The sequence below is a fragment of the Cricetulus griseus genome, chromosome 3 (genome assembly GCF_003668045.3).
Source record: "Cricetulus griseus strain 17A/GY chromosome 3, alternate assembly CriGri-PICRH-1.0, whole genome shotgun sequence".
NCBI classification, from domain to species: Eukaryota; Metazoa; Chordata; class Mammalia; order Rodentia; family Cricetidae; genus Cricetulus; species Cricetulus griseus.
Genome location: NC_048596.1, coordinates 6,270,471 through 6,289,495, shown reverse-complemented (window position 1 = coordinate 6,289,495; position 19,025 = coordinate 6,270,471). Strand labels below are relative to the sequence as shown.

The window sequence follows — 19,025 nt, the reverse complement described above, 5'->3', positions numbered from 1 at the left end:
GATAAGATGCTATTTCATAGCAGAGTGAGGTGGACCTTACAGCAAGCCCAGCATCTCCATGTCCACAGGGATGAGGCTAACACAGCAAGCTTATAGCTCATGCCCAGCATTTCCAACTCCACAGGGATGAGGCTAAGAAGCTGGAGCTCAGAGACCACCTTACCCTGCAGTGTGATCTGGCCAGTCCTCAGGGTGTTAATCAGCTGCTGCCCATCCCAGAAGTCTTTCTCAGTCTTGATCATCTCCTCCACAGTCTGAGCGTAGAGTAAGAGGGCGTCGTGGAGGTAGGCAGAGTAAGGGCTCACCTTCAAACAAGAGAAGCAAGTGTGGTGTGCATATCGCCCCCAACTTTCACCATCTAACTAGAAGAAATAATTCTCTATTGTCTGAGCACAAGAACAGCCTAACTGAGAGGAGAAGGGAGCTACCTTATACCCATGCCCGATGATATCAAACCTAGCTATCCAAGTCTTCACCTTTGCTGGGTCCCCCCGTTTTCTTGGTGGATCACATGTTCAGACCAAGATCAGCTCCAGGGTGCTATTGGCTATTCATTAGGAGGGGACTATGCCTTGGGTGAAATAACCAAAAGCCAGAATGCCTACCATATTGTGGCTATAAGCAGAGGCGAGCTCTGCGGCCTCTCCGGACCTCAGCTAGCTCATTTAAATATGGAGACAAAATGACTCCTGAAATATGTGTGGTGCCAGATGAGGCTGAATATGTAAACTATTAGAGGACAGATGTCCATAGTAGGTCTTCAATGCCTGCTCGTCTCATCAACAGAAGTATAAGTGCCTACTCAGAGCCATCCCTAAAATAAGCATCTCCTCACCCTGGTAGGGCCCACAGTCTGACCTTCATTCCTCATAAAATCCTGTCTTCAGTGTCTCAACATGGCCGCAGAGGGAAAGTAGCTTCCTCTCTTGCCAATGCTCTTTGCAAAACATTCCCCATGTTCTCCTTCTGTATACACTCCTACTCCTGATGGCTAATACTTTCTCTCGTGACCATCCTGACAGAGCCTATCTGCTTGCCTGGACTGTGCTGGCTCAATGCTTGACTGTTCCATCCTGGCTGTTAGTCCTGTCATCTCCTGGTAAAGGCAATCAGAGCAGCCTGAGGGCCCACTTGGCATCTCTTCTGCTCCATCAACAGACTCCCTGGGACACTCAGGGCCAGCCTGGAAGGTAGTTGCCTTTAATGATTCTAATTCATGTCTGAGGTAACCCAGATACGAGGAAATTTGGTTATTTACTCCAAGGCTCCATCCATGTTAGTAGATAGCAAAGGCCAGTAGCTTTCTACCCTGTAACTCCAACTCCTCTGTGGTCATGAGTATGGATTTCATGTAAGAACATCAAAACAGTGTTTCCTTCAGGCTGTGGAAGACAATGGTGTGTGTGTGATGCAGGGTTGGGGTGGGCAGAAATAAGAAAGATAAATGCAAAATTGTACAAAAACCTCCACCAGACCTGGTCCTCTGTGGCGATGGAGCTTTGGAAGGGTGGCCTCCTCAACCTTTGGTAGACTTGTTTCCGGAAGCCATCATCTCCAGTGCCTTCTCCATAGGAGCTGGGGGCGATGACAAACACTGACTCATAGACTTTGGGGAAACCTATCACTTTGCCATTTGTCAGTGCTTCTTTCCAAAAGCTGTCCTGAAAAGTAAAAAAGGAAATTTCACCATGCTGTAGGAAATGACCCATGGAGCCCAACTACATTCAAGACAGCTCAGAACTTTAATTGTTGTATTGTATTGTATTCTTGGAAATACATTAATTCCAGAAGGTTCTGCAATGCCAGGTCCACATTTGCTAGCTAGCACGCAAGCAGCAGGAAGGAACCCAACGAGTAAAGAAGGAAGAATATAGTGGGACACCAGGTAGCTAAGACACAGAAAGCTTATGTAACGGCAAAGATTGCAAAGCTGAACAGGGTTAGGACCATCTGGTCTCCATTTTGCCTTGTGGTTTCAGTGTTTATTACCATAGCTTTCATCTATATTATTATCACTACTCTGACAAATGCATACTACACACTGCATGTATCCCAAATTCCCTAGTATGAGCATGTATAGACACACACACACACACACACACACACACACACACACACACACGTGTGTGTGTGTGTGTGTGTGTGTGTGTGTGTGTGTATACATGCAAAGTGTATGTATTTTACATAACTGATATTACACTCTATTGTTGCTCTGCAGCTTGATTTTTTTACAACATAAACCTAACTGGTTTCACCAGATGGATTTTTAAGAAGCAGGATGAACTCAATTGTATGGACACTTCATGGTATATTTCATATTCTGTGTTCTTCCTGAACTGGAAAGCAGTTGGCATTGACCGTCAGAGTTTCCTTATAAAGGAAGAAGGAAGGGTTGGAAGGGATTCTCTGAAAACCCTAGGGTTGTGTCATCCTCTCCTCTCATCATTTCCTGCAAGTGGAGATGAGGAGAAGGTGAAGAAGAGGGTTCGTAACAACAAAAGGAGGCAGGAAGATACCCGGGAAAGTAGAGAGCGGGAGATTCCCAGCTTCCACCCAGAGAGAGCCGAGGCGGTGTGGCCATCCAATACTTCCTGACGAAGGAAGAGATTATATATATATATATATATATATATATATATATATATATATATATGGTCACTGTTACAACCTTCTACATCCACTTTGCCCCTTTTAGTTCCTTCTGATTATATAAAACAGCTCCTTTTAGAAACAAAACCTATGGGAAACTACACTGTGGACACACAGTGAAGGAAAGACAGTGGCCTTCTAGGTGGCATTAGTGTAGTATGTGCAGACACTGAAGGCTAGAATATTCTAGTGATAGCTGTGCAGCATTGGGTAAGTTATTTCACCTCTCTGGGCCTCCACCTTTTACTCTGTAAAGAAGATAACAAACAAAGACTCAGTCTGAAACACCAGCCTGGCAACTCGGGAGTGTTGAGATCATAGGTGAGGTGCCTCACTTGCCTATCTAAGTCTTGTTTTTAAAAGCTGGAAGGATAATCATGTCTGCCTTGCAGCAACATATGTCAAATATCTAACACTACTATGGCAAGTGTGTGGCTCTTTGGCCCACCGTTATCAAAGAACCAGACCACCTGAGAATTGCCTCACAGGGCCAGTGCTATGGCCTCTACAGGCCTTTGTTAGGTTCAACAGTACACGGGGAAATATACAGAAGAACAGAAATGAGAGCCACCTGAGAGTCCTTTAGATGGGCTTATGTACCTGCAGAAATGAGAGTTTGGCTGGTGTGTGCTCACACGGGAGCCAGCTAACTTCATTCCAGCCCAGGCCTTGTCCTTCACTAACTGTGCAGAGGAACTCTGGGTAAATACTTTCAGTTTAGTCTTGGTGTGTGTGTGTGTGTGTGTGTGTGTGTGTGTGTGTGTGTGTGTGTGTGTATGTGTGTGTGCATGCATACATTCATGCTCACATGATGGTGTGTGTGCACACACACACACACACACACACACACGCATGAGTGCATGTACACGTGTGTATGCGTATGTGTGGAGGCCAGAGGTCAACCTTGAGTGTTGTTTTCGATGCCATCCTCTTATATTTTTGAGCAGGGTCTTTCACTGGCCCGAAACTCACCAACCAGGCTAGGATGAGTAGTAATTAAGCTCTAGGAAGCAATCTATTCCCCACCTCCCCAGGACAGGGAAGACAAGTATGGGCCACCCAGCATTTTAAAGTGGGGACCAAGGTTGTCAAGCACCACAGACTGAGCTGTACCCCAGGCCCACAGCCCTGGTGTTAAGATAAACCTTCGAGACTACTGACCTCCTAGAGCTGTACTGAGTATCTGGTTCCCATAAGCATCCTGTTACGTGGTCCTTCTCATCACCTCTCTCTACAGAGCCCCTGACCAGTGCCTAGACCCTTACCTCCTGCTGCTGTAAAACGATGAAAACAAATTCTCCAGTGTTGAGTCCCAGGTTCTCTGCAGCCTGCAGAATGCTTTTTGTGTCCTCTGAGCTGCATATTAGAACAATAACTAGAAGAAGGAAAAACGGAGTCAGCCCATTGCTCATGCTCACATAGGCACGTGTGTGGGTCATACATCGCCCCCCCCCCCGCAACACACAGTCTTTTTTATGTCTAAAATAAGACCACCCCAAACAAGACACAGTCTTCTTATATCTTTTAATATGCTTCAGGGAAGAGGCATGCCTAGGCTGTTGTAGGACAGTCTATCTAAACTAAGCCTATGACACACAAGTTGCCAACTAATCTTGGCTACAGTCTTCCGCCACCACAATGTACAACTCCACAAAGTTTGAGATCATTTTTATGCCTTGATTTTATTTGACTGACAGCAAAATCAACAACTCATCAGCTGTGTATCAATTAAGAGGAAGGCAAATGGACCCGGAGTCAAGGACATTTGGCCATTCTGAGTTGGGATGTGGGGAAATGGCCACGCTGCTTTGCTCTTTTGTATTCAGGAACACTATCATTCATTTTGAAGTCACACAAATGACAGTTTAGCTTTTGGATGAGCTATTGTCTTCCTCTAAATCTTCAAGTGTGACAGGCACTGTGTGTGAGCAGGACAGAATGGGCCCCACTGTCGGGGAGGGCATTGTTTTTCATCACTCTCACACAGATGCCCTGGAGAAAGGCTCTGGGTTCACAGTTTCAGAGAGCTCGGTCCATGGTCTCCTAAGCCCCATGTTGATATGGAACATCACAGGGGTGTGAGCACATGGAGGAGCAGACGGTTCATTTCACGGTAGACAGGAAGGAGAGGATGAGGAAGAGTTGGGACCAGGTGTAACCCCCAAACACACTCCCAGTGACCTGCTTTCTGAAGCCAGGCCCCATTCCCTAAAGCAGTGAGTCTTAATCTGTGGGTCTCACCCCTTTGGGGGTTGAACCCTTTCACAGAGGTCACCTAAGACATTTACATTAGGACTCATAACAGTAGCAAAATCACAGTTATGAAGTAGCAATGAAAGTTTTATGGTGGGGGTCACTACAGCATGAGGAAGTGTGCTATAGCATTACAAAGGTTGAGAACCACTGTCCTAAAGATTCCAGAGCCTCCTGAAATAGTCACCAGGTGGAGACCAAGCACTGGGCACATGAGTCTACAGAGGACATCTTTGGAGTCCTAGACAGAGTGGAGAGATTAGGGGAAGACTGAACACTCACCAGAGAGGCAGGGATCTGATCCCAGTTTTGGAGGGGGATTCAGAGAAGTCCTCCCAGAGGAAGGGGACTTTGGGCTGTGCCTGGGTGGCTGAGGGACAGCTCCTGTGAGTGGCCATGGGTGTCACTCTGAGGACAATCATTTGGCAATCCCAGTGTCCCAAGGCCATGAAGAATGAGTTCACTGGGAACACGGAGTCAGTGACAGATACAGGCATTCTCAGCAGCACAGTTGATGTCTGTCACCTGGATGTGGCACTAAGCCCTTCCCACATATGACCCTACTTAGTCCCAACCTTCCCTGGAGAGAACTATGACGGTTGACTCTATGTAATAGAGAAAGTGTCCAAGGCACAGAGAGGTTAGGATTCTTGCCATGGACACACAGCTAGAAAGTGGGAAGACTGAAATAAAAAACTAAGTGCTTCAGTCTGCAAAGCCCATATTCTCTATGAACCAATAAATTCCAGGACCTAGATTACCAGTAATATGCTTCTAGAACTTACTCTGTGCAGCACAACACTAAAACAACCAGGAGTTCATATCATATATATATACATACATAAAAAACTGCTTTAATGTATTATTAATTTTATACCTTTTTTCTACCTACCTTTTATACTTATAGGAAAGTAAGTATAAAGACAAAAAGTCCAAAGCTGTTTCTAAATAATCTTCAAACATAAGCAAAGGAAGATTCTTGACTACTCACCCCTGGCAAGAGAGGATATGTTTCTGAGGTCTTCCTGCATAAGGTCTGGGCTGCTGTTACTGTACCTCTTGCTGGCAGTGATGGAGAAACGCCACTGGTGTCCACTCTCAACAGCCTCCCACAACTCATCCACTCCATCACCTGAGGAAGCCCCAGTGGAGCCTCCAAACACCCCAATGTCTTCCCAGCCCAGGTACCGCAGGCTTTCCTGAAGCACAGCAACCACGTCCTGCTTGGGGGGCACAAGGGTCACACAGGTGTCACACCAGAAGTGGTCCTCCAGTGCTGCCATTTGTCCAACAAAGTCGAAGGTGGGGATGTTCCACTCAGCAGCCAGCAAGCCAATAACCTTGAAAGTGAACAGGGGGCGCCTTTCCATGACAGAGCTTATGCTACACTCAGCCTTCACGTACAGTGTCTGCAGAGAACGCAGATTCAGGGAACCTATGGGTCATTTCTGCAACTCCTCTTTGGAATGTCAACAACATGTCTTCCATACAATTTGCACTGCAGGGACCTCAGGTGACAGGAGTAATGTAAGGATTTATCAAGCACTTGCCATGTTCTAAGCCCTCTATTAAGAACTTCCATGTTCATGTCAATCTTTTTTTTTTTGAAAACTCTCTTAAAAAAAAAAAACACTGTGACAAACACTGTGATCAAACTTGATTAATTGCAATAGTTTTCAAGTTGTTTTTTTAATTGTTTGAGAGTTTTGTACATGCAACAATGTGTTTCAATCAAGTCCAACCCACAACTATTCCTTCCCAACTTCATGTAGTTTTTCTTTTTGTCTTTTAACCCACTGAGTCCACTCAGAGCTGGTAGCACATGCAGGAGCCTGAAGCCATCTCCTGGAACACAGGTAACCTCACAGGGCCTGCATCCTTGAAGTAAGCTAACTCTCCCTCTTTCACAGTCAACAGTTGCCAATAGTTTCTCATCTAAGGGTGGGAAATCCTGACCGCCTTTTTCCCTCCATGCTTAGGTTTTGCTTGACTTGATCTTACACAAGTCTTGCGTATGCTGTTACAGCTAATACAAGCTCTTCCCTGTCTGCAACTTCCGTGCTGGGTCTTGAAAGCACTACTTGGTTGTGGTCATCCACTGCCTTGGACTCCTGAGCTTTGAGAGGAGGGGCAGGATGCAGACATCCCACTTAGGGCTGAGCACTCATTTAAGCTTCTAGCATTTCTACAGGATACGAATGGCCATGGCTCCCACCTTAAAGATGAAAACGGGGAGACACAGGGATGTGAATTATATGGCTAACATTCCTGGAGTGGCATTAGAACTCAAGCTGTGGGTTCCCATTTACATGCCTCCTGAATTTACCTATCATTTGTTTCTCAGGTTTTTTCTTTAAGATCCTACATTTCACAAAGAATTTTGAGGACCTTCATCTTAAGGAAGTTTATGACCCCCTGAAAGGTTCAGGCATTATGCTGGCCTGCCCCTGTTATCTGGTGGAACAGGCACTTCTCTCTCTACACTCTCTACTCTTCTCTGTCTGCTTCTGCTTCTCTTCTCTCTCTCTCTCTATGGTGACCAGCCATGGTGGTCAGCCATTTACCTTGTTTCTCTTCTCTCTTAGTCTCCCTACTCTGCCAGGCTTATAATAAACTAGTTAATATGTCTAATATGTCTCTATGTCTCATCTCTCATCTTGCTCCTTTTTTTCTTTATATCTAATTTAAGCAAAACTTTTACCATTGGCACTGGATAGGCTTTCTCTGTAACCTTTCCTGCCAGGGGCACGGGAAATTTCAGGGATCCTAAAATCTGAACTCATAACCCACTTCCATCCCAGTTTTTCCTGATACTTCCTTCTGCCTGCAGCAGCCTGAGATGCCAGAACTCTGTACACTTCAACTCGCCGATTTTCCAACTAACCATCTTTGGAACCCACTCATCTGCCTATTTGCTACAATCCAGTAAGATATCCCTTAAATTTCCTGAGGGTCAGGCTTGGGATCCTGCTCCAGGAGTGGCGCTTTTTTGCTTTTTCAGTTCCGACCCTGGGTCCTTTTCAGTTTCAGGACAGCTGTGTCCCCTTCCGGGCCAGGCCCCTGGCAACTCCCACGGGCAGACGTGCATCCGGAGAGGAGCTTTTGCAGGTTTTTCCACTTGCCTCACCCATGGGAAATGCATAGAGGAACCTTTCTGGTTACAGCCAACAGGCAGGTAAACAGACAAAAAAAGCAGCTTATGGTCACCACCATCTTGGCCATGTGACCTACCTGTAGGCATGCCCATTCCAGCGGCCTGTGCCAGCAAACCTGGCTGCCAGATCTTTTTGCTTTTTATTTATTTATTTTTTTTGTCTGTGATTTCTTCTTTCACTGGCTCTGTTGCTCATGGTTTGTTTACATAATACTGTGTCTTTCCAGGGCCCTCTGTTTAAGTCTATTCTGTCTCTTTAAATCTCCTGTCTGTTTGCTACAATGTATGGATCAGAGATTGCATTCTGGTTCCTCTTTCACTCTTATTCAGTTCTGCTTGTCTCTGTACCTGTAATTTAACTTTATACCTATCTAACTATATACAACTTAAATTAAACTGTGTTAAGTCTCATATTCCTAAATTGCTATGTATCTTTAAATAATGGTAAACATTTAAAGTCATAAAGGTCTAATTTAACTACACTTAAAATATAAGCTAAGTCTATACAACTTAAATTTAACTCATGTATCTTTAAATGATGATGAAAGTTTAAAATCACAAAGGTCCATTTCAAATTAACAAAATATTTATACCACTCAGTCCATCCTGTAGGCCGTTTACAAAGGTACAGCTTTTTTATTACAAAAGGGATTTTTCTCTAACTAAAGGCAAGCTTTTGACTGCTGAGATACTAATCAGACAGACAACCCTCAAATGCTCAGAGATCTAGAGAATATGGCATTTAAAATGTTTTGTTAAAAAGCTTTTTATAACAGAGAGACAGGCCAGCTGCTGGCTCCACCCCATTTCCTCCGAGAAGACTGATGGGCACTGAAGAAACTTCATTTCGAGTCAATGACAACGCTGGTCACTGAGCAACCCTACCCTTCACCTCAACTGCTACAAAGTACTCCAGACTGAGGACAGTGGAATCGACTTTCCCTGTGTTGCCTGGGCCAATGGTAAGTGAGCCTTCCTGTAGTCCGTAATCCACAGGTCACATGCTATCAGCAAGAAGGCAGGTGTCCTGCAGCCCGCTACTATGGATGGAGGATCTTGGGGAGTGGCTGTCCATGCAGCCTGCTGGCAAGTCTCTGTTATTCTTTAATCATTGATTCAGGTAAAATCTTATCCTTCTCAAGAACTCTGATGCTTTTGACGACTGGTAGTCTTGCCAGCTTAAAGGAAAACAGATTTCAGGAACAGGTATTTTAGGGTTTATGTGAAGATAGAAAAGTATAAGATATATGAAGGTCTGGGAATGTAAGTTATAAAGGTCTGAGGATGGAAAGGTCTAATACGGTGGATAAATGCAAGTTATGAAGGTCTGAGAAAGCAAGGTGTAAAGGTCTGAAAATGGAAGGTCTAAGATGGTAATGTAAGGTGTATGATTTAAAGTTATGAAGGTCTGAGGATAAAAAGGCTTAAGTGATGATAAAGTGAGTTGAGACATTAAAAAGAATTAAATATGTTCCTGATTTCTCTATTTCTCATACTACTGTTCATAGTAAAGTTCTACAATACCACTATAGAATCATAACTACAAGGTCAAGAGTAAGATGCTTTTCATTGTCTTAAAAAAAATCTGTCAATTTTAAAATGGTAATTTTAAATGGTAATGGTAATTTTAAATTTAATGGTAATTTTCAGCCAAATTGCTTCTAACATGAATATGCTGTTAATGTGTCTAATACTTATGTTTCCACAAACTCTAAGGATTCTTGTAAGTTCCAGGGAGCTGAATTGGAGCCAAACAAACAGGTCAGATTCACTCCAGTTATTCAATCTTTCCCTGGTCCCAGGACTCCCTTCCCTCATGTTGGGACTCCTCAGGAACCCCTCCCTCATCTTATAATCTTCCCTTCAAGTGACAGGACTTAGGAAAAATTTTTTTTCTAAACTTAACCTTACTCTGCAAACATCTTGCCAGGTCTAAGAGGCATCAGGGAGTTCCATACAGCCTGGACTGCGATGAAACAACCAGCTACCCCAGAACGTGGCAGCACCCCAACCTTCTCAGGTCTCCCAAAGATGGTCAATGCCCCCCACGTAGGCAGGAAACAGTCTTGAGAATTTGACGCCCTTATTCCTTAATCTGCCATGTCTAACACCCCATCTTTTTAAAATAATAAGTAAAGGTGGGATTGAAAGGTTCAGGCATTATGCTGGCCTGCCCCTGTTACCTGGCGGAACAGGCAGTACCCTGGTCAGTCCAAGGTTCCATGGGAACTGAGTCTGCACGCAGGTGCAGAGGACCCCTTTAAAAGACAGACCCTGCCTATTTACACTCTCTCTACACTTCTCTCTCCACACTCTCTACTCTTCTCTCTGCTTCTGTTCTTTTCTTCTCTCACCTATGTGCTCTCTCTGCCTCTCTATGGCAACCCGCCATGGCGGTCAGCCATTTACCCCTGTTCCTCTTCTCTCTTAGTCTCCCTACTCTGCCAGTCCTAAAATAAACCAGTTAATATGTCTAATATGTCTCTTAGTCTTACGTCTCATCCTCCTCCTCTTCTTTATCTTTAATTTAAACAAAAATCTAATACCTCCCTTATGGGAGTTCAGATATACAAAACTAGCCCTAGAAAGCAATATGCCCTATAGAATTTATAGATATATACATAGGCTTTTTGGAAAGCAATCAAATATGTCATTTTTAACTTCCAAAACATTTAATTTGGAAGAAATTACCAAATGCATATGGGTTTTCAATCTCACCTCGATAAAGCTTATAAAACAAAATTTATAAATGAACTTAAATAATAGAATTCAATGTCCCCTGGGGGAAAACAAAGAGTATTTTCTAGTCTGTTTTTCAGACTTTCTACAAAAAAAAAAAAATAAGGAGACAAATACATATACAGAGAGATACAGACTCTTACAAGTTAATGATAAATTACTTCAAACTGAGGAATTATGGACAGGTAAGATGAAAGCAGAAACTGACTTTGAAGGAGGAGTAGGGTTTGAATAGCCAGAGAGGTGTCAGATGCAGGGAGATGGCTATTTCAAATACAAAGGTCAACTGAATTTTATAGCAACAGTTCCAGAGAATTCTGCAGTATTGGAAGAGTGAGATCTGCAATATTCCTCCTTAGTCACATTGCTTAACTAAGCAAATCCTATTAACCTCATTAGCTCAAAGCAAGCTGTCATACTGTATTCCCCTCAGTGGACTGTCAGCATTCCTGAATAATTTACTATACACACCAAAGGACGCCTCCTTTAACAACTGATTCTGTTATATTTAAAAGCAAGCATTGTTGTCAATCTCAAATTCTCCAAACCATGTGACTGACAATGTAAGAGAGTAGTGAATGAGTCCTACATCCAACGCCAAAGTCAAACAAGCGGGAGAAATGGGTTCATGAACCCTTTTTCCTTGAAAGTCTTTAAAGACTTTTAACTCTTTAGTTGCATGGTCTCAAAAAAAAAAAAAAAAAAAAAAAAAAAAAAAAAAGGAAATGAAGACTTAGACAATTGTGATAAGATTTTTACCCAGACTAATAATACTAGATGGATAATATACACTTGTCTGAAAATGTCCTTATATAGTGCAGTACCATGAATACAATGAATATATACAATTAACCTTTTAATCAAAAATGTAAAAAATCAGTAAGAAGAGATGAATGAAATCGGTATCTTCAACTGTGTATACACCCCTTTTCAGTAGAAACCCAGACAACATTTTTATAATTCTCCACACTCTACCTCTGCCGCTTCTGGGCATGCTGGTCCAAGCAGCGCAGAAATGTGCTCTCTCTGTACCTGGTCGATGAAAACCGCAAGAGACTCCTTGGCACTGCATGCTGAGTTGGTGTAAGTGAACTCCCAGCTCAAGTTCCCAAGTCCCACTGGCTCTGAGTTGAGCTTGTCCATAGCAATCTGGAGGCCTGCCCCCAGCCTTTGCACACTAAATGGATGAGAAATGTTCCAGGGGGCATGGAACCCCACAGTGAGCTTGGCAGCGTCAAGAGAAGTCAGTAGCACAATGGCAAAGAGTATCAAAACCAAACATGAGTGATCAGTATGGCTTTCAGCTCCAACACAGAACCGAGACTTTGGTGGGGCCTCAGATCGTGTCCTGGAAGCCATGGATAGAGTCTAACAACGTGTCATTATACAACTCTCAGCCTTCTGACCAGTCATGCCCAGAACTTATAACAGAGTGAAGAGTCCCCCGAGACCAAAGTCTGCTTTCTATTCAGTGCAGCTAATTAACAGAAGCAGTCTGTTTCTGAGTCTCACAGAAAACAGGCAGAAGTGGAGAGTCAAAAAAGTCCCTGGATGCTGATCCAACAGTATCATTGACAGCCTTCATGTCACTAAAAAAAATCACATGACCCTTTGTGAAAACATGGGGTTTACTCACATAGTAAGAAAGCCTGTGCTATAATTTTAAATGCACTTCATGTTATTTGTGTGCCTTGGACCTAAATGGTGTAGGTCTTCTCCAAAGTGATGTGCTGGCGGGGGGAGGGGGGGAGGAATTGCAGGAGGTCCTGGTTGGGGGATTGCAGAAGACCATTGTGAGAGGGGATTGCAGGGGGCCATGTAAATCTCGTCCTCAATACAAAGCCTAAACAAAGAGTCTTAGGGCCTGGGAGACAGCTCAGTTGGCAAAATGCTCACTATGCAAGCATGAAGACTTATCTTCAACCCTCAGAACATTTAAAAGATGAACATGGTGATGTGTTCCTGTAATCCCAACACAAGAGAGAGAGAGAGAGAGAGAGAGAGAGAGACAGAGACAGAGACAGAGACAGAGACAGAGACAGAGACAGAGAGACCAACAGGCAGACAAGAGGATCTCTGGGGCTAGCAGGTCAGCCAATCCAGTTGAATCAGTGAAATACCTTGTCTCAAAACTAAGGTGTTGAGCAGTCTCAACATGTGTGCACACGCATACTCAAACACAAGAATTTAGATTCTATATGGTTATCATAGTGACAATGGTGACATCCACATGTGTGCACATGCATACTCAAACACACAAGAAATTAGATTCTATATGGTTATCATAGTGACAATGGTGGTTAGCACTTGCTCAATCCATTTTACAGAAAAACCTTAGAAAAAGTAAACAAATGTTTATGAAAAGATAAAAAAATATTGGCCTTCTCTCTGCATAGATCAGGGCAAGAAGCTTAGATGGTATCAGCTCTTCACTGCCTGGCATATCTCAGGGACACCAGGGCTTTTGGAAGGTCACAGCCATCCCAGGTAAGATGGCCCGGCCATTTCCCAGGCCTGTCCACACTAAAAGGTTAACTTCTGGCTTCTCATGGCTTTAACTTGGGAAAAGTCTGACCTCTCACACTCATCTGATACGTGGATATCTTTGTGTGGTAGACTTGCTAGGATTCTCAAAGCTTCCTCTGTCAAGCCACCAGTGTCTCCTGAAGGTTAGGGACACAGATTCTAGAGCCCCACTCCAGACTTTCTGGACCAGAGTGTGCTCCAAGAAACTGCATTTGAGGTTCTCATTTATCTTCAATGCACCGAGTCTTAGTGACTAAGATTTGAGAAGCCCTGTTGGTCTGAGTAAGAGCAAGGGAAGGACATCAATTACGCTTGTCTTCCTTCAGATGCAAACCCTTGAACAGCCTTAGCTCAGGTCTGACCCTAAGCTCAGGCCGGACTCAGAAGGCTACAGAGGCTGTTTCTCTCCTCTTAGAGTTAATTGCGAGGTCTTGACTGGAACACCTCCTTCCTTAAAAATTTCACCAATCTTTTGCCTTGGGCAAGTCAGATGGTGATGAGGTTTCCTCAATTTCACAATGAGGACGTCACCAGCCCTCTCAGATTGACGTTGTGTGGATGCCATGAGTGTACATACTCAACCTGAGACCTCGAATTTAGTAAGGAACTCAGTCAAATTTAATGGGGGAGGGTTTGGAATAACATCACTCAAACTTTCCCTCCGGAAGGATGAGAGGCAAAAAAAAAAAAAAAAAGGAATTTAGCTCCTTGGATGAGGGGTCCAAGATGGCATGTGGGAGAAATGAAGACAGCTAGTGGGATGTGTGTAAGTCCAACTCCTGGCCTGCTATAGGGAGAGACATTGAATGTTTGGAGCCTGTCTGCTTCTCTGGAGTGGGGATAGAGGGGAGAGAACTATAAGCTTGTCAGCTTTTCACCCTAAGATACCAGGTGGATCCTGGGCTGAGTATTATGGGATGGCATGATGAGTGACAGGTACAAGTTCTTTTTTGGATCTCTCAGTTCCTCTCAAGCATGCCTTACACTAGCCATCTTGGGAAAAATGGAAAGCAGTTGTTAACTGTCTGGGCAGGAACCTCCAACTTCCACTGTATCCCTAGGCCCTGAGTACAGCCAATGGGACCCAGTGTCTGAGATAAGGCTTCTACTCAGCAAGAAGAGTTAAGACCAAGCTGGGGGACCCTGTATCTCAGGTCTGCAACAGAACAGTTTCCCCAGGACAAAGACCATTGCTTTAGAAACAACATCCATTGCTCCTGGAAGATGGAGGCTCAATCACTGGCTCTGGGTGACTGCTAAGGACAGAATGGTGGTGTTCCTGAAAGGCTCCACACACAAGGAAGAGAGTATCCTTTCCCCACTCTTAGAGGCTCTGCCAGCCACCTGTGCATTCAATCCCTCTGATACCTACCATGCCTCTTTCCACAAGGAATGAATCTTTGACACCTGAACAGCTGCTTTTGAAGATCTGGGCCTTCTGGTCAGTGGTTGAGTTTTCTCCCAGCTATCATCAAAATCCAAGCTTAGCTAGTTGGGCTGGCCTAGAGTTCTAAATATTTATTTCATAGTCTTTGATTCTACTTCCAAGATTACTGACCCTAAAATCACGGCGAGAAGAATAAAATCCATGCGAAGTTAGCAAGGGGGAGAGGAAGCTGATTGCCCCAGGGGTGTGTGGTTATTCAAACAAGCTCAATAACCAGCAGTAGGCAATTAATTGCAAACTACTTTTCTGTGATTTTCAATTTTCTAAGATCTTTTAAAATTTGTCTTTTTATTAAAGCATATATTGCACATTGAACAATACTAGTTCCCCCCTCCAAAAATATTTTCTTTTTTAAAAAACTTTTTATTTATTATTTATGTCTTCCCCATCTTACATCTTGATCTGATTCGTAACTCTGCTCCTTTGTATCCACTCTCTGCCCTTGCAACCTTCCCTCCATAAAATAATAAAATTTAATAGAAAAGAAATTAAGAGAAAAAACTCATGGACGCTGTAGTGTGGCACAGTGAGTCACACAGTAAACCCTTTAGTTCATATGTCTTGACTTGCAAGTGTTCATTGCAGTGAGCCATTGGTCTGGCTCCAGGCCTCCGGTTTATGCTATGGACACTGGGCCCTCACTGGGACTCCTCTTGGATGTCCTGTTGTTGTCCTGTGTCTTGGAGGTTCTGCAGCTTTGGATCTGCAGGACCAGTCCCTCAGGTGCTTCAGTAGATCACAGATGGAGTAGATGTTGGTGGGCCAACTCATAGTCCTGGTTCTGGGCTTGGGTGGCTTCGGGCTTGGTCAGCCTGCCATCTCTCCTTCATCCTCACCACCTCATACAATGAGCTCTCCAGCACTGCTCTGGCTAGCTCCCCCTCTGAAGCAATGAGTAAGGGTCCGGTCTCTGGTTGTCCTGTTTTCAAGCCCTCAAAGTCATCTCATCCACAACGACACGACTAGGCCAGTTGCCCAAGCAAGGTGCAGGGGCCACTCTTCAGAGTACTGCAGCTGGTGAGGGGCAGGGACAGTTCTCCCACTCTCATGACCTCAGGGCCAGCTCTCCCACCTGCCACAGGTGGTGAGGGGTGGGAGTGGGTGGGGGAGGGCATCTCTCATCCACACTACTGCATGGCAGATGAGAGGTACAGCCCCATCTCCAATGCCCATGTTCTCAGGGTGGCTCACCTTTGTTTTCTTCTTTTTCTTGGCAAACTGAACCTAGGGCTTCTTGTATGATAGGCAAGTACTCAACCACTGATCTACATCCCAGACCAGGCCTCCAAGATTGTGTGTGTGTGCACGCTCGCCCATGTGTGGTGTGTGTGTGTATGTATGGTATGTGCATATGTGTGGTGTGTGCATACACGTGTTTGTGTGTTCATGCTGTGCACACAGTATGCAGAGGTGAGAAGAGGCTAGAACGGGATGTCAGGTGTTTTTGTCTGTCACTCTTCACCTTTCATCCCAGAGATAGGGTTTCCCACTGAACCAGAAGTTCTGTTTCAGCTAGATTTGTTGGCTAGTGAGCTCTTAGAATCTGCCTGTCTCTGCTGCCCAACATTAGGGTCGCAATCGCATGCAACCATGCTCAGCTTTTTAAGATGGGCCCTTGGGATTTTGAACTCAGATTTTCATGCTTACACAGAAAGCACTCTCACCTACCGAGCTATCTCCCTTTTCTCCCAAGAACTTCTTTATTGTACATATCCTAAACACTGGGTGAGTCTACTCTATCCCAATTCATCATTCTCCGGTGATAACATGCTTTCGACTCATGAGAAAATGTTTCCCATCTGTGCCAATCGACAGAACCATGTGTCCTGCATTGGGCATCTGGCCCTAAGCTCTCTGCTAGACAGTCACAGAGAGTCAGGCAGGATGTCCCTCCTGATTGCCCCACCCTCGTCAGTCTCTTGTCTGTAGACAACAGAGGCCCTCCCACTTCCTGACATTTCCTCTCAATTCCAGTTAAAGGCCCTGAATTAGCCAGCCAGGCCCTCAGGGTGGCTCACTCCAAGCTGTAAATTCAGAGAACCACAGCTGTAAAGCAGAAGGTATCGTTAAGGACCTGGGGAGGTGAAAAAAAAAAAAAAAAAGTCTGCTCTAAGTATCAGTCTCCTGCCTGTGACACACAGGAGCTGTGCTCCTCAGTGCCTGCCTCCTATAGGAGCACTGCTGCAGAGCATTTGTGAGTGTGGAGTGTGGGATGAGCTGGCCTGGACAAGTTAAGGTCGCCTAAAACCTCAATTTCCTTATCTATAATTAGCCAGGATGAATTTATGTGACCAGTAAAAGGAATAATAGACATAAATCACCAGGCGTAGTGCGTGGCACAGAACAAGAGCCAATAAACAACACAGTACAACAAAGGACTGTAGCTACAGTTCAGATCATAAACTCTATCGAATGGAGACAATAGACAAGCTGCCACGTCTGCAGAAGCCAGAGAAACAGGTAAAGGGCATTGCTGGCACAGCTTTTAATGTATGTGCGTATATAGCGGGGGTACATCAAATGAGATGACAAAGCTTGGGCTGGTTACCAGAAGAAAAAAGAAAGCTCACGTAGGCAGGTTTCTGTATGTCACTCACATCAGCATCTGTGACTGTTCTATATGTTCTGAGTAAAAGACCTTTGGCCTCCAGTTATCAGCGTTATCTCCAAACTATGCAATGTAAGACACATGTGTCATCGACATCTTCCTAGCTGATGTATTTACAAAGTGAAAGCAGAATGGGGGTGACCCATCTGGCCACATAAGCATGGGGCTCGAATTTGATCCCTAGCACACACATAAAAAAAAAAAAAAGAAAGAAAAAAAAAAGGAGCTTACAATCCTGGTCAGGGGAGGCTGAGATAGGCCAGTCACTGGGGTTCGCTGCCTGGCCACCCCAGCCCACCTGAAGAATCACACCCAAGAATGACAACATGCACCCCAACACACACACACACACACACACACACACACACACACACACACACACACAAATAAATAAAAAATTTCTAAAGAGTACAATATGTTACCATGACAGTTTGAATGAGTATGGTCCCCATAAGCTCACAGGAAGTGACCCTGTTTGAAAGGATCTGCAAGTGTGGCCTTGTTGGAGTGGGTGTGGCCTTGTTGGAGTGGGTGTGGCCTTGTTGGAGTGGGTGTGGCCTTGTTGGAGTGGGTGTGGCCTTGTTGGAGTGGGTGTGGCCTTGTTGGAGTGGGTGTGGCCTTGTTGGAGGAATTTTGTCACTGGAGGTAGGTTTTTGGTTTCAGATGCTCAAGCCAGGCCCAGTGTCACTCTCTCTTCCTACTTGCTACTGATCCAGATGTAGAACTCTCAGCTACCTCTCCAGCACGTGTCTGTCTGTCTGCTGCTGTTTCCCAAAATGAGGATAATGGACTAAATCTCTGAACTGTAAGCCGCCTCAATGAAATGCTCTCCTTTATAAGAGTTGCCGTGGTCCTGGTGTCTCTTTACAGCAATAAGACAGTGAGCAAGACAGCCACCATCAACTGTAGTCTCTGTTACAAACAGAACTCCTGAACTTGACCTTCCTGTTTAGCTGCCATTATACCCCCTTTGACCACTGTCTCTCACCCTCCTCTTACCCTTCACCACTCACCTGTGGTAACCACTGTTTCATTTCCCTGGGGAAATCCATGTTGGTAGTTTGCACTTATGAAAGAGATCATATAGCTTTAAATTTTTCATGCCTGGTTATTTCATTTAACATGATGCCTTCCAGGTCCATCCACAGTGTCATAGATGACAAGGTTTTGCTTTTTTTAAATGTGTGTATATTACTTTATTTATTTGAGACTGTTTCATATAGCTCAAGGTGCTCTTAATCTCAGTATGAAATGAAGGAAGAATATGACTTTTGATCCTCCTGCCTCCACCTCCTGAAGGCTGAGATGGTAGGCAAGTATCACTAACATTCAGTTTTATGCAGTGCTGGGGACGGAATACGTGAGGCTGCACACAGCTAGGCAAGAACTCAACTCTCCCCATTGAGATATGGCCTTAGCCCCTCTGTTTTAGTTACAGAATGTACATTCCTTGTCCATTCTTTTGCTGACTGAAGATGGAGGCTTCTGTCCCACCAGGTCCTGCCATCCTTCAGCCCCAAATAAGCACACAAAGACATATTAATTATTAAACTGTTGGCAGATGGCTAGGGTTTCTTACTGGCTAGCTCTCTCTTGATTATTAACCCATTTCTGTTTATCTAAGTATTTTCACTTGGTCTCATCTTACC

At 44.4% G+C, this 19,025-nt stretch overlaps 1 protein-coding gene across 1 annotated transcript in view; it reads right to left on the bottom strand.

Annotated features, from left to right (window-relative positions):
- LOC100760728 (guanylate cyclase 2G-like) overlaps positions 1-12,154 on the bottom strand; it is a 50,198-nt gene extending 38,044 nt beyond the window's left edge. The window contains exons 1-5 of the mRNA XM_035443107.1: positions 11,771-12,154; positions 5,894-6,242; positions 3,915-4,024; positions 1,476-1,661; positions 164-305 (exon numbers count right to left, since the gene is read on the bottom strand). Of these exons, the coding sequence (XP_035298998.1) occupies positions 164-305; positions 1,476-1,661; positions 3,915-4,024; positions 5,894-6,242; positions 11,771-12,154 (1,171 nt within the window). The remainder of the gene's footprint in view (positions 1-163; positions 306-1,475; positions 1,662-3,914; positions 4,025-5,893; positions 6,243-11,770) is intronic.
- Between the last annotated feature and the right edge of the window lie 6,871 nt (positions 12,155-19,025).